Source organism: Nerophis lumbriciformis, linkage group LG21 (genome assembly GCF_033978685.3).
Source record: "Nerophis lumbriciformis linkage group LG21, RoL_Nlum_v2.1, whole genome shotgun sequence".
In the NCBI taxonomy this organism is placed as follows: Eukaryota; Metazoa; Chordata; class Actinopteri; order Syngnathiformes; family Syngnathidae; genus Nerophis; species Nerophis lumbriciformis.
The window spans coordinates 32,713,477-32,730,000 of NC_084568.2; the positions used below are offsets into that span (position 1 = coordinate 32,713,477).

Genomic DNA, 16,524 nt, shown 5'->3' on the forward strand with positions numbered 1-16,524 from the left:
CTAAAACAAAGTAGATGCGGGGAATATTGCTCAAAGGAAGACATGAAACTGCTACAGGAAAATACCAAAAAAAGAGAAAATGCCACCAAAATAGGAGCGCAAGACAAGAACTAAAACACTACACAGGAAAACAGCAAAACAAACTCCAAATAATCATGGCGTGATGTGACAGGTCGTGACAGTACACCTACTTTGAGACAAGAGCTATAGTGATGCAAGCTTGGTTATGGTTTAAAGTCATATCCAACAATTGCGACAACGACTTTTTACTGTCAACTGAGTTTCGTTTTTTAATGATTTCTGCTGGTGGTGTGCCTCCAGATATTTTCACCGCAAAAAATGTGCCTTCGCTCAAAAAAGGTTGAAAAACACTGCTCTAGAGCAGCGGAGACGCCTTCTCTGGAGTGATGAATCACGCTTTTCCATCTGGCAATCTGATTGACCAGTCTGGGTTTGGAGGTTGCCAGGAGAACGCTACATTTCGGACTGCATTGTGCCGAGTGTGAAATTTGGTGGAGGAGGAATTATGGTGTGGGGTTGTTTTTTCAGGAGTTGGGCTTGGCCCCTTAGTTAGCATGCAACAAGTACCAAAATATGACTGAGGTGTACACTTACAAGATTAGCAAACAAACGTCCAATGTGTATACGACACAAAATGTCTATTGTATATTTACTACAACTACGATGAGTTCAAGGACCGCCGAAATTAGTAGGACAAAACGGCGCTCGCCAAATACTCTCATCAGTGAAGCATGTTTGATATAAACAGTATAACAATAAGGAAGGTTTGTGGCATGTTGGTCCTACTACACCAGGAGTCGGCAACCCACGGCTCCGGAGCCGCATGCGGCTCTTTGACCACTCTGATGCGGCTCAGCTGCATTCTTGCCAACCCTCCCGAATTTTCCGGGAGACTTCCGGATTTCACTGCCTCTCCCAGGGCAAACATTCTCCGATTTTCACCCGGACAACAAAATTGAGGGCGTTCCGTGATGGCACTGCATTTTGCGTCCTCTACAACCTGTCGTCTCGTCCGCTTTTTCACCTAAGAAACAGCGTGCCGGCCCAGTCACATTTTGTCTGCTCACACACTAAGTGACAGCAAGGCATACTTGTTCAACAGCCATACAGATCACACTGACGGTGGCCATATAAACAACTATAACACTCTTACTAATATGCGCCACACTGTGAACCCACACCAAACAAGAATGACAAACACGTTTCGGGAGAACATCCACACCGTAACACAACATAAACACAACAGCACAAATACCCAGAATCCCATGCATCCCTAACTCTTCCGGGCTACATTACACACCCTGCTACCACCAAACCCCGCCCACCTCAATCTACGCACAGGGGGTCGGGGGGTGTTGTTGATGTGTGGGGGGGCAGGGTTGGGGTGGCGGGCTTTGGTGGTAGCGGGGGTGTATAAAGTAGCCCGGAAGAGTTAGGGATGCATGGGATTCTGGGTATTTGTTCTGTTGTGTTACGGTGCGGATGTTCTCCCGAAATGTGTTTGTCATTCTTGTTTGGTGTGGGTTCACAGTGTGGCGCATATTAGTAAGAGTGTTAAAGTTGTTTATATTGCCACCCTCAGTGTGATCTGTATGGCTGTTAACCAAGTATGATTTGCATTCACTTATGTGTGTCTGCAGAAGCCTCATATAACATGTAACCGTAGCCGTAGAGGGCGCTAAAGGTAGTGACATCACGGCACGCCCTTATTATTGTTGTTTGGTTGAAAATCAGCATACATTCGAGAGAATAGTTTCCCTGAAATTCGGGAGTCTACCGGAAAAATCGGGAGGGTTGGCAAGTGTGACGCTGTCAAGTGCCCTTCATATAAAACTTGCGGGCCGCACTAACGTTACATTTCCATATCAAGGTGCGGGCCGCGTGTCTGAGACCCCTGGTTTATACGTAGCACAAAGCAAAAAAAAACTTTGTATGTAGTGTTATTTCATTTTAAATTTCAAAAGAGTTTTGTGGCTCCCATTGTTTTCTTTAATTTCTGGAAACGGGTCAAAATGGCTCTTTGAGTGGTAAAGGTTGCCGACCCCTGTCCTACACAAACCATAGTAAAAAAAAAAAATGTTTTTTCCATTTTCATACATTTTTGAAAAAGCTCCAGGGAGCCACTAGGGCGGCGCTATATAGTTAAAAGTGAAGTAACTTACAGCGGACTGGATGGCTCTGACTGTCCCCTCTTGACCCGGTGAAACGAGCACAGTTCTCAGCCTCCTCATCCAGGCCCGGTGGACTTTGCGCTCGGTGCTGGAGTGCTCTTCTGCATTTGCATAAAGCCGGCAAAGTACCGCGCTGCTGTGTTTCATTAACCTCAGCCCGAGGGAAGTGCAGTACTCGCTCCCAAAGACACAAACGCGCCTCGCTTTGCGGTATGAAAGGAGGTCGACGCCGGCTTAGAAAGTCTCTCTTTTGGTTCAAATGATACGTATTTCTTTAAAAAAAAAAAAAAAAAAAAATGAATAGAGTTACAATTCTTAAATAATAATAGTTTAAACTGTCATGATTCCAGGTTTGTTATTTTCCTGTATTTATAATCACTTCCTGTCCTGGTGCTCTTGTTTTGTCAGTATTTTCTGTTTTACATTTTCCAGTCCTTGTCCTGCCAGCTAACTAGCACTATTTAGTTCCACCTGGTTCCCTCTTTCCGTGTTGGATATCTGTACGTTGTGCTATTTTTTACTTTTGGCTTCCAGTGCACTTCTCAGCTGCACTGTAGCTTTTGCTAAGTCATTGTAAATACCGCTGTCTTCTGGACTCACCCGAGCCTGACGCAAAAACTAATAGTGAGTCAAATTGAGAATTTGTTCCAATACATTTTTGAATTAGATACCTTACAGCAGTGGTGTCCAAACTACGGGCCCAAAGGCTAAATTTGGCCCGCGACACGGCATGAGATCAAAAAAGAATAGCGGGAAGTGGTGTATTCATATCATATACAAATAGCTAGGGGTCTGATAGCTGCCATTTTGTCGCTGTTTGTGGGCCAACGAAGTTACCTCATCCATTAATTATACTTTCCAGAAACAAACAGTGCAGCATTTACTTATGACTCAATCCAAACAACCTTTCCTAGTCATGGTGCAGGAAAAAAAAAATCAACCAGTGCAAAAAGTCAACAAACATGGTCACGCACAACACAACCTGCTCCTTGAACTTTGTGGATATTATAAAAAACAAAAACAAACCAATCTATATGTATTTGTGTATATATGTGTGTATGTGTATATATGTATCTATATATGTGTATATATGTATGTATATGTGTATATATGTGTGCACCTTTTTGTTAGTGACTTGCCTAAACGAGAAGAAATGGTGTGCTTATTGGAGGACATTTAGATGTTAACGAAGTCAACGCGCCGCAGGACTACTGTTTGCGTCAGGGATTTGAAATGGAAGCCGATACCATTCGATACGTGTGTTTTTGCTGATATCAGACCCCTAATGTGTACTTTGAAGTTCCACTGGAGGTGCAAGGAAGACCTGGCACTGTCTTGAAAATAATCCCACGCTGTTTTGGTGACCACAAACGCCACGGATGACCTTGTATGTTCCAATTTACCAGCCCACACGTAACGAGTGAAGGCAGATTATGCAGTGTGAAGCCACCAGTCCTGCAGCCTGAATTGGTAATTTAGTGTTAAAACGCCCAGAAAAGGTCCTCCAAAATAGTGTTTTTATAGAACGTTCTGAGGCTATCATGCTATAAGTGGTTTGTAGTAGTGCCAAATATCACCCACGCGTCCTCTTTGGACAAATCTGTTATTTTTGGTGTGTTTTTTCCTCTGGAACCTTTTGACAGTCTCGTGTGATGGAACAAGCAGTAAATACTGTACGTAGTCGATAGTGAAGTATGTTCAAAGTAAAAAAAAAAAAGTGTGTATTTTCAGCATTGTGTGTAAAATCCTCCACAATTGTGCATATTGCACACAAACATCTGAGAGGAAAAGGCAAAAGAGTACTTGAGTTGCATGTAATCCGAACCCTGATGTTCTTTGTGCACGCCTTCTTCTTATAGCCAAACAATTATGATGTTCAATATTGGCCAAACAACCTTAGAAATAATCAATTATTTACCCATCAGGCAATTTTGTTTCGGTTTTGAGCAGTTTTATTTGGTTTAGTTTGCTGTTGTTTTTTTTACATTTTATTTGCACTACAATATCACAATTTATATATTTTTTTATATTTTACATCTATTTTTCAGCCAAACAATTATGATGTTCAATATTTGCCCAAACCACCTTAGAGAAAATCAATTATATCTACCAAGCAGGTATTTTTATTTGGAGCAGTTTTGTTTGGTTTGGTTTGCTGTCATTGTTTTTACATTTTATTTGTACGACAAGATCATAATTTATATCTATTTGTCATCTATTTTTCAGCCACACAATTATGATGTTCAATATTGCCCCAAACAACCTTAGAAATAATCAATTATATTTACCTAGCAGGTCATTTTGTTTGGGTTTTGAGCAGTATTTTTTGGTTTAGTTTGCCGTCATTGTTTTTACATTTTATTTGCACTACAAGATCACCATTTATATATTTTTTATATGTATCTCTTTTCCAGCAACACAATTATGATGTTCAATATTGGCCCAAACAACCTTAGAAATAATCAATTATATTTATCCAGCAGGTATTTTTTTAATTATTTTTTTACTTGGTTTTGTTTCCTACATGTCCAAAATAAACAAAAAATTAATTAAATAATAATTAGTATTTTAGTGAAATAATTAATTAAAGTCTGCAATAATTGTAATTAAGATAAAGATGATTAAGACACTGAAATAACCTTTTTTTTTTTTTAATGTCTTTATTTTATCGTTTTATTTGGAATTGCTTTTCGGGTTGAAAAGCAAACATTTTTTAAATATTTTACATCAACTTTTCAGCCAAACAATTATGATGTTCAATATTTGCCCAAACCACCTTAGAGAAAATCAATTATATCTACCAAGCAGGTATTTTTATTTGGAGCAGTTTTGTTTGGTTTGGTTTGCTGTCATTGTTTTTACATTTTATTTGTACGACAAGATCATAATTTATATCTATTTGTCATCTATTTTTCAGCCACACAATTATGATGTTCAATATTGGCCCAAACAACCTTAGAAATAATCAATTATATTTACCTAACAGGTCATTTTGTTTGGGTTTTGAGCAGTATTTTTTGGTTTAGTTTGCCGTCATTGTTTTTACATTTTATTTGCACTACAAGATCACCATTTATATATTTTTTATATGTATCTCTTTTCCAGCAACACAATTATGATGTTCAATATTGGCCCAAACAACCTTAGAAATAATCAATTATATTTATCCAGCAGGTATTTTTTTAATTATTTTTTTTACTTGGTTTTGTTTCCTACATGTCCAAAATAAACAAAAGATTTATTAAATAATAATTAGTATTTTAGTGAAATAATTAATTAAAGTCTGCAATAATTGTAATTAAGATAAAGATGATTAAGACACTGAAATAACCTTTTTTTTTTTTTTTAAATGTCTTTATTTTATCGTTTTATTTGGAATTGCTTTTCGGGTTGAAAAGAAAACATTTTTTTAAATATTTTACATCAACTTTTCAGCCAAACAATTATGATGTTCAATATTTGCCCAAACCACCTGAGAGAAAATCAATTATATCTACCGATCAGGTATTTTTATTTGGAGCAGTTTTGTTTGGTTTGGTTTGCTGTCATTGTTTTTACATTTTATTTGTACGACAAGATCACAATTTATATCTATTTGTCATTTTCTTTCAGCCACACAATTATGATGTTCAATATTGGCCCAAACAACCTTAGAAATAATCAATTATATTTACTTAGCAGGTCATTTTGTTTGGGTTTTGAGCAGGTTTTTTTGGTTTAGTTTGCCGTCATTGTTTTTACATTTTAGTTGCACTACAAGATCACCATTTATATATTTTCTATATGTATCTCTTTTCCAGCAACACAATTATGATGTTCAATATTGGCCCAAACAACCTTAGAAATAATCAATTATATTTATCCAGCAGGTATTTTCTTTTATTTTTTTTTTTACTTGGTTTTGTTTCCTACATGTCCGAAATAAACTAAAAATTAATTAAATAATAATTAGTATTTTAGTGAAATAATTAATTAAAGTCTGCAATAATTGTAATTAAGATAAAGATGATTAAGACACTGAAATACATTTTTTTTTTTAAATTGTATTTATTTTATCGTTTTATTTGGATTTGCTTTTCGCGTTGAAAAGCAAACATTTTTTTAAATATTTTACATCAATTTTTCAGCCAAACAATTATGATGTTCAATATTTGCCCAAACCACCTTAGAGAAAATCAATTATATCTACCGAGCAGGTATTTTAAATTTTTTATTTGGAGCAGTTTTGTTTGGTTTGGTTTGCTGTCATTGTTTTTACATTTTATTTGTACGACAAGATCACAATTTATATCAATTTTTCATCTATTTTTCAGTCACACAATTATGATGTTCAATATTGGCCCAAACAACCTTATAAATAATCAATTTACCCAGCAGGCAATTTTGCTTTGGTTTTCAGCAGTTTGTTGTTGTTGTTTTTACATTTTATTTGCACTACAAGATCACCATTTATTTATTTTTTATATTCATCTATTTTCCAGCCAAACAATTATGTTATTCAATTTTGGCCCAAACAACCTTAGAAATAATCAATTATATTTACCCAACAGGTAATTATAATTTTGTTTTAAAAAAATTTTATGAAATAATAATTATTATTTTAGTGAAATATTTAATTAAATTCTGCAATAATTATAATTAAGATAAAGATTATTAAGACACTGAAATAACACCGTTTTGATTATCATTGTTTTAATTGTATTTATTTTATCGTTTTATTTGGATTTGCTTTTCGGGTTGATTAATCTAAAGGGTAGAAGTTGAAGCATACACACACAGGGTACATTTTTATTTTTATGATGTCCTAATGTTTTATTTAGACTTTGGACATCTCTCTTAAAGGAACGGCTCAATTCAAAGAGCCATAAATCCCACCTCTCCTTAGCGACTGTTGGCGGGTGTGTCCAACCACGACTGAAAGAAATGTTTAAAAAAAAGTTAATTATTGCAATATGATTGATAATAAATAATTAATGTTGATTAAGGCGGTGAAATCCTTCTATGTTGGGGGAAAGGAAGTCCTTGCTGATGGTTCTGTGTGTAACGTGGAACTCTCTGTCCCTTGCTCTTGTTCCTGCAGGACGAATGTCATAGGATGACCACTGCTGGTGGGGTGCATCTGTCTGTGCTGTCCTCTCTCCTGGCCGCGCTGGGGGCCCTGGCCGCTGTGTCCGCCCTGGCCGTGGCTCCGCTCCCCACCCTGGCCAACCTTGCCTACGGGGCTGCCGACGTCACCCCGGGCACCGGGGTAACGGCAGCCCCGTCGCCCTCGCCGTGCTCCAGCCTGGTCGCCGGGGTGCTCTATGGCTCTTTCTCCCTACGGGAGCTTTTCCCCTCCAGGGCTCCAGGTTGCTCCTGGTCCCTAGAAAACCCGGACCCCACCAAGTACTCCCTCTACCTCCGCTTCAACCGCCAGCCGTCCATCTGCCGGACTCACTCCCCCATGCTGCTGTCCCTGGATCACCACCTGGCCAATCAGAGCTGCCCGCTTCACTTGGAGACGGCGTCCGAGCGGGATCAGGAGGTGGTAGATCTCTGCAGTAGCCCGTCCGGTGCGGACGCCCCCTACTCCTTCCTGCAGTTCGATAAGAACTTTGTCCAGCTGTGTCTTACCAGGCACCCGGCCGCAGACGAGCCTCGGCTGTCCAAGGATTTACTGGAGACCAGACTAGTGGAGGTGCTACTCATCAACAACGAGAACTCCAGTCAGTTCACCTGCGGCGTGCTCTGTAAATGGTTCGAGGAGTGTTTTCGGAGCGGGGACCGTGGAGACGAGGGTGTTCTGACCCGAGATGGCTGTGGTCTGACCCAAACAGGCTGCATATGCCCAAACCATAACATCATGCCGCCTTCCGTCCCGCTGCTCCCGGAGACGCCCCACACTTTCAGCAACGGATCGACGGTTCCCGACGACTGCTGTGTCACGGAGCTGCATTCCAACGACGCCATCGCCATCGCACCCAGAGACGTCAGAGAAGGTAAGACCACATTTTTGTGCTGCTTTTTCAACTCAACGCCTGAGATCACATTTGGGGAGTGATCATTCGACCCTGCGCGAAGTCATTGCTTACGCTTACTCCCTCTACCTGGTCCGAAATAGTCGGAGATTTGAGTATTCGATTTGCACGAGTCTAATTCAAATATCCACCTCACAGTTGAAAGATGAGGTAATTCCTGAAGGAATTGCGTGTGAATGCTCCAACGCTGAAGTTGAACTGAAATGCTGACAGAATGTAGTATGAGTGTAAGAACAATTTTCGAACAATTTCCCTTGTGGATCATTAAACTTTGTCTAAGTCTAAGTCTAAGAATAGTTTGAATGTTGAAAAGCTGACGTTGAATTGAAATGCTAATGGAATGTAGGGTGAATGTAGAAATGGTTTAAATGTTGAAATTGTTTGAATGCTGAAATAGTTTTAATGTTGGAATGGTATGAATGTTGAAGAGTTTTAAATTTCCAGGGAAACCGGAATTTGGTTTGGAAGTTGGGAAAGTTAGTTTGAATGTCCAGGATGAGTGGAATGTGTTAATGTCGGAATGGTTTGAATGGGTTGAAAAATGTGGGAATTGTGCAATGTGGAAAAATGTCTCATTCATTTCAATGGGAACTTCCTGGAAATTTGGGAATTTTGAGAAAAGAGGGATTTTATTGAAATGAATGAATGAGCTGAATTGGTCGGTGTTGGAATTGTTTAAATCGGTCAAGAAATGTTGAATTAGAAACAGTTTTTAATTGAGAAATTCCTGGAATTTCGGGAAAACCGGGAATTTTTCTAGTTCCTTAACCAACTTGGTTTTTGTCCTCAATATGAGTGTTTTGACGGTGGAACGGTTGAAATGGGTTGAAAAATGTGAAAGGAGTTGACGAACTTAAGAAGGGTGGAAATAGGTTACCAAAAAACGTGAATTCCTGGAAATTTGTTGAATCTGGAAAAGTGGTAGTTTGAATTTCCAGGATGAGTTGAATGTGTTGAAGGTGGAATGGTTTGAACGGGTTGAAGAACGTGGGAATTGTGGAAGTTTGAAAAATGGACAATTCATTTTGAATGGTGAAAATGTCCCTGAAAACTGTGAATTCTTGGAAATCCGGGATTTTTTTTTTTAATTGTTGAAGTAGAGCACACAACTTTGAAAAGGCTGAATATTTTGAAGTTGGAACGGTTTGAATCCGATAAAAAATGTGGGGATTGTGGAACTTTGAAAAATGTCCCATTTTTTTCAATGGGAATTTCATGGAAATTTCGGGAAAAGCGGGAGTTTTTTGGAAAATGTTAAAAGACTTGAATGTTCTGAATGAGTTGAAATGGTTGATGTTGGAATTTTTAAAATCTGTCGAAAAATGTAACATTTTTAATTGAGGAAAGGTATTATGGAATTCCTGGAATTTCAGGAGAACCGGGAATTTTTGCAGTTCAAAAACAACTTTAGTTTTCTGTCCTAATTAAGAGGAACGTTTTGATGGTAGAACGGTTGAAATGTGTTGAAAAATATGGAAGGAGTAGTCGCATCTAGTATTGCGTACTCCAATGCTGAAGTTGAAGTGAAATGCTGAAAGAATGTAGTATGAATGTAAGAATAGTTTGAATGTTGGAATGGTTTGAATATTGAAGAGTTAGAATTTTCAAGATTTTGGTTCGGAACGTTGGGAACGTTTAATGAGTGGAATGTGTTGATGTTGGAATGGTTTCAATCGGTTGAAAAATGTGGGAATGGTGGAAGTTTAAAAAATGGACAATTCATTCTGAATGGGGAAAATGTCCCTGAAAACTGGGAATTCTTGGAAATCCGGGGATTTTTTTTTAATTGTTGAAGGAGAGCACACAACCTTGAAAAGTCTGAATATTTTGAAGTTGGAACGGTTTGAATCAAATAAAAAATGTGGGAATTGTGGAACTTTGAAAAATGTCCCATTTTTTTCAATGGGAATTTCGGGAAAGGCGGGAGTTTTTTGGAAAATGTTAAAAGACTTGAATGTTTTGAATGAGTTGAAATGGTTGATGTTGGAATTTTTTTAAACTGTCGAAAAATGTAACATTTTTAATTGAGGAAAAGTATTATGGAATTCCTGGAATTTTAGGAGAACCGGGAATTTTTACAGTTCAAAAACAACTTAGTTTTTTGTCCTGATTAAGAGAAATGTTTTGACGGTGGAACGGTTGAAGTGGGTGAAAAAAGGGTGAAAAAAGGTTTTGAAAAAATGGGGATTCTGGAAATTCCTGGAATTGTTTAGATAGTTTCAATGTCCAGGATGATGGAATGTGTTGAAGGTGGAATGGTTTGAATATGTTAAAAACATTTGGAAATGGTGGAAAAGTTTGAAAAATGGCCAATTCATTTTGAATGGGGAAAATGCAAAAAAAAAAAAAAAAAGGTATTATGGGAAATCCGGGAAATTTTTTTAGAATTGTTGATCTAGAGCACACAATTCCTGAACAGGCTGAATATTTTGAAGTTGGAACAGATTGAATCAGATGAACAATGTGGGAGTTGTGGAACTTTGAAGAATGTCCCAATGATTTCAATGGGAATTTCCCACAAATTTGGGAATTTTAGGAAAAGTGTGATTTTTTTGGGGGGAAAATGGTAAAAAAAACTTGAATAGTCTAAATAAGTTGAAATGGTTGGTGGTATTAGAATTTTTCAAATCGGTCCACAAATGTTGAAGTAGCAACAGGTTGAATTGAGAAATGGTATTACAGAATTCCTGGAATTTCGGGAAAACCGAAAAAATGTTCCAGTTAAAAAAACAACTTTAGTTTTCTGTCCTAATTAAGAGGAATGTTTTGATGGTGGAATGGTTGAAATGCGTTGAAAAATATGGAAGGAGTAGTCGCATCTCGTATTGCGTACTCTAATGCTGAAGTTGAAGTGAAATGCTGAAAGAATGTAGTATGAATGTAAGAATCGTTTGAATGTTGGAATGGTTTGAATGTTGAAGAGTTAGACTTTTCAAGAAAAACAGAATTTGGTTTGGAACTTGGGAAAGTTGAATGAGTGGAATGTGTTGATGTTGGAATGGTTTGAATCGGTTGAACAATGTGGGAATTGTGGAAGTTTGAAAAATAGACAATTAATTTTGAATGGTGAGAATGTCCCTGAAAACTGGAAATTCTTGGAAATCCGGGGATTTTTTTTAAATTGTTGAAGTAGAGCACACAACTTTGAAAAGGCTGAATATTTTGAAGTTGGAACGGTTTGAATCAGATAAAAAATGTGGGAATTGTGGAACTTTGAAAAATGTCCCATTTTTTTCAATGGGAATTTCATGGAAATTTGGGAAAAGTGGGAGTTTTTTGGAAAATGTTAAAAGACTTGAATGTTCTGAGTGAGTTGAAATGGTTGATGTTGGAATTTTTAAAATCCGTCGAAAAATGTTGTATCATTTTTAATTGAGGAAAGGTATTATGGAATTCCTGGAATTTCAGGAGAACCGGGAATTTTTACAGTTCAAAAACAACTTTGTTTTTTGTCCTGATTAAGAGGAATGTTTTGACCGTGGAACGGTTGAAGTGGGTGAAAAAAGGTTTTGAAAAAATGGGGATTCTGTAAATTCCTGGAATTGTTTGGATAGTTTCAATGTCCAGGATGATGGAATGTGTTGAAGGTGGAATGGTTTGAATATGTTAATTTTTTTTGGAAATGGTGGAAAAGTTTGAAAAATGGCCAATTCATTTTGAATGGGGAAAATGCAAAAAAAAAAAAAGGTATTATTGGAAATCCGGGAATTTTTTTAGAATTGTTGATGTAGAGCACACAATTCCTGAACAGGCTGAATATTTTGAAGTTGGAACAGATTGAATCAGATGAACAATGTGGGAGTTGTGGAACTTTGAAGAATGACCCAATGATTTCAATGGCAATTTCCCACAAATTTGGGAATTTCGGGAAAAGTGTGATTTTGAATAGTCTAAATGAGTTGAAATGGTTGGTGGTATTAGAATTTTGCAAATCGGTCCAGACATGTAGAAGTAGCAACAGGTTGAATTGAGAAATGGTATTACGGAATTCCTGGAATTTCGGGAAAACCGAAAAAAATTTCCATTTCAAAAAAACAAGTTTAGTTTTCTGTCCTAATTAAGAGGAATGTTTTGACGGTGGAACGGTTGAAATGCGTTGAAAAATATGGAAGGAGTAGTCGCATCTAGTATTGCGTACTCCAATGCTGAAGTTGAAGTGAAATGCTGAAAGAATGTCGTATGAATGTAAGAATCGTTTGAATGTTGGAATGGTTTGAATATTGAAGAGTTCGAATTTTCAAGAATTTGGTTCGGAATGTTGGGAACGTTTAATGAGTGGAATGTGTTGATGTTGGAATGGTTTGAATCGGTTGAAAAATGTGGGAATGGTGGAAGTTTAAAAAATGGACAATTCATTCTGAATGGGGAAAATGTCCCTGAAAACTGGGAATTCTTGGAAATCCGGGATTTTTTTTTAATTGTTGAAGGAGAGCACACAACCTTGAAAAGTCTGAATATTTTGAAGTTGGAACGGTTTGAAGCAGATAAAAAATGTGGGAATTGTGGAACTTTTAAAAAAAATGTCCCATTTTTTTTTCAATGAGAATTTCATGGAAATTTGGGAATTTCGGGAAAAGCGGGAGTTTTTTGGAAAATGTTAAAAGACTTGAATGTTCTGAATGAGTTGAAATGGTCGATGTTGGAATTTTTAAAATCCGTCGAAAAATGTAACATTTTTAATTTAGGAAAGGTATTATGGAATTCCTGGAATTTCGGGAGAACCGGGAATTTTTACAGTTCAAAAACAACTTTGTTTTTTGTCCTGATTAAGAGGAATGTTTTGACGGTGGAACGGTTGAAGTGGGTGAAAAAAGGTTTTGAAAAAAATGGGGATTCTGGAAATTCCTGGAATTGTTTGGATAGTTTCAATGTCCAGGATGATGGAATGTGTTGAAGGTGGAATGGTTTGAATATGTTAAAATTTTTTGGATATGGTTGAAAAATGGCCAATTCATTTTGAATGGGGAAAAATGTCCCGGAAAACCTGGAATTCTTGGAATTTTTGGAATTTGTCAAAATAATTCCCACAATAAGCTGAACAGTTTCAAGTTGGAACGGTTTGAATGGGGTGGAAAAATGTGGAAGGTAGAGCGTGGCAAAATCTGGAGAAGATAAAGAAGTTAAATAATAAATAGATGAATTTTGGTGGAGTCAACCAAATGTGTGAATGCTTTGGAGTAAATTGAGAGCTTTGCCTTGCGGCTCAGCTCCTTCCTCACCACGACCGACCCATGCAGGGTCCGCATCACTGTAGACTGCAGTGTTGTTTGAATATTCCAAGAAATCTATTCCTGTGTGCAAATAGTTTGTATGTAGTAAGAGAGAAATCTTAGTTTCCGCTGTCACACATCTTAGAAGTCAACTGGCGGGTTTTGGCCTTGAAGAAAAAGCAAGGTTAGCAACACTCGTGTCCTTCTAATAATTTTAATACAAACTGTGCAAATGTGCAATTTTGAACACTTAAATAGTCACAGCTGTGGTCAGTCAATTGACATAACAATAAATCAAGAACAACTTCAAAAATGAAGGTGCACAAATAATAGACAAAATGGAAAATAGTACTAAATAAGTCAAAGACTCAGTACAGTATCATAGGGGGGAAAAAATAAGTAATAAAACATTGTATAAAGCAATAAAAACATCCATCCATCCATCCATTTTCTACCGCTTGTCCCTTTTGGGGTGGCGGGGGGTGCTGGAGCCTACTTCAGCCGCATTCGGGCGGAAGGCGGGGTACACACTGGACAAGTCGCCATCTCATCGCAGGGCCAACACAGATAGACAGACAACATTCACACTCACATTCACACACTAGGGACCATTTAATGTTGCCAATCAACCTATTGTAATAAAAAAAATAAAGCAATATATATTTTTTTTAAATGTGATTAAAAAAATAAAGATTCATTTAAAAAAAATAAAGCAATAAAAAATATAAAAACGTGATTAAAAAAAACAAATAAATTAATACAAAATTAAATAAAGCAATAAAAAAAATCTCTTATGTACATTTTGTTCTTTTTTTTTTTTCTCGACAATGCTGAGAAGATCTGGTGTTGGTATTTTTACTGATGAAAAGCCATCCAGAAACCAGATGACATTTCAAATTTTCGATTTTAAAATGATTATTACATCCAATGCGACGAAAAGAATACTTTTGCAATTTATTTAATTAATGCAGACATTTTAAAAATGCAATTTTAAATGTTGATTAGCATCTGCTAGGAATAAAAACATTTTGTCTTTGGTTATTTAAACCAGTGGTCCGCGGACCGGTACCGGGCCGCGGACCGATTGGTACCGGGCCGCACAAGAATTTTTTTTTTTTTTTTTTTTTTTTTTAAATTAAATCTACATAAAAACAGAATATATACACTATAGATCAATGTATATCAATACAGTCTGCAGGGATACAGTCCGTAAGCACACATGATTGTATTTCTTTAAAAAAAAAAAAAATCACCCCCCCCCTCCGCGGGACAAATTTTCAAGCGTTGACCAGTCCGCAGCTACAAAAAGGTTGGGGACCACTGATTTAAACAATTTTCCCTAAAATACGCATTGAGGCCACCAAGAGTTTTTTTTTTTTCTTTTTTTTCTGAATTCTCGATTAATCTGACTAACTGATTTCTAAAATAATCGCAGATCTTTATTGTTTGACAGCTTTAAACCAACATTTCTGTGAACGACAAATAGTATAAAAAATATGCTTGATTTTTTTGTTCTTCCCTCGCAGTCTGCATACTGATTTTTAAACACAGATTTTTTAATTTTGTATAATACGCATTGAGGCCACCAAGAGTTTTTTGTTTTTTTTCTGAATTCTCGATTAATCTGACTAACTGATTACTAAAATAATCGCAGATCTTTATTGTTTGACAGCTTTAAACCAACATTTCTGTGAACGATAAATAGTATAAAAATATGCTTGATGGGTTTTTTTTCTCCTCTCGCAGTCTGCATACTGATTTTTAAACACAGATTTTTTAATTTTGTATAATACGCACTGAGGCCACCAAGAGTTTTTTTTTTCTTTTTTTTCTGAATTCTCGATTAATCTGACTAACTGATTACTAAAATAATTGCAGATCTTTATTGTTTGACAGCTTTAAACCAACATTTCTGTGAACGACAAATAGTATAAAAATATGCTTGATTTTTTTTCTCTCCTCTCGCAGTCTGCATACTGATTTTTAAACACAGATTTTTTAATTTTGTATAATACGCATTGAGGCCACCAAGAGTTTTTTGGGTTTTTTTCTGAATTCTCAATTAATCTGACTAACTGATTACTAAAATAATCGCAGATCTTTATTGTTTGACAGCTTTAAACCAAAATTTCTGTGAACGACAAATAGTATAAAAATATGCTCGATGTTTTTTTTTCTCCTCTCGCAGTCTGCATACTGATTTTTAAACACAGATTTTTTTAATGTTGTATAATACGCATTGAGGCCACCAAGAGTTTTTTTTTTTTTTTTCCTGAATTCTCGATTAATCTGACTAACTGATTACTAAAATAATCGCAGATCTTTATTGTTTGACAGCTTTAAACCAACATTTCTGTGAACGACAAATAGTATAAAAATGTGCTCGATTTTTTTTCTCTCGTCTCGCAGTCTGCATACTGATTTTTAAACACCGATTTTTTAATTTTGTATAATTGCCTCTAATTACCCTAATCAGCTCAAAGTGGACCCTCTCAGCCCCTCCATCAAATAGATTGACTAAGTAGGACTCGAGCCTTCTGATCTGTGCTTCAATGACCCTCCCCACCAAAAAAGGTGTGGTTTCCGCGCATTTCATCTGGCGTGCGCAGGAAATGTGTACACGTGCGTGAGAGGTTGTGTTGGGAGCAGATGATATTTGACAACCATGCGCGTACACATGGCCGTTCATACATGAGTGCATCACGCGGCCTCCCTTTGGTAAACAAGGGAATTTGCGTGTGTTTGCATGTGCAAGTCCGACGGAAACGGACGCGTCTTTGCACACAGCGTTTAGTGTGTGCAAAGAACATGTATTTTTGCAACAAAACGTTTTTTCCTGTGTGGCGATTTTCCTTGTTCAACTGCCACGGCGAACGTTACCTTGCTCACGGGAAGGTTATTATTCTCAGCTCTCTGTCAGTGGGATGTTGTGCCAGGGTTTGATCATCAAAACAATGGGAAGTGATGTTCAAACTTGGCCTCATGCGTTGTGGAGAGGGGGGGGGGGGGGGGGAGAAATGGAAGGGATAACGCTTCCCCTGTAATTTGATGCCAAGTGTCAGGGTGATGTAAAACCTATTCCTGGAAGCCGAGCTGCAGCGTTTG

At 37.2% G+C, this 16,524-nt stretch overlaps 1 protein-coding gene across 11 annotated transcripts in view; it reads left to right on the forward strand.

The window, feature by feature from the left end:
- Positions 1–16,524, forward strand: part of adgrb2 (adhesion G protein-coupled receptor B2) — a 771,897-nt gene that overhangs the window by 185,447 nt on the left and 569,926 nt on the right. For all 11 annotated transcript variants that reach the window (XM_061982439.1, XM_061982435.1, XM_061982437.2 and 8 more), the window contains exon 2: positions 7,273–8,170. In XM_061982439.1, the coding sequence (XP_061838423.1) occupies positions 7,288–8,170 (883 nt within the window). In that variant the 5' untranslated portion in view covers positions 7,273–7,287. The remainder of the gene's footprint in view (positions 1–7,272; positions 8,171–16,524) is intronic.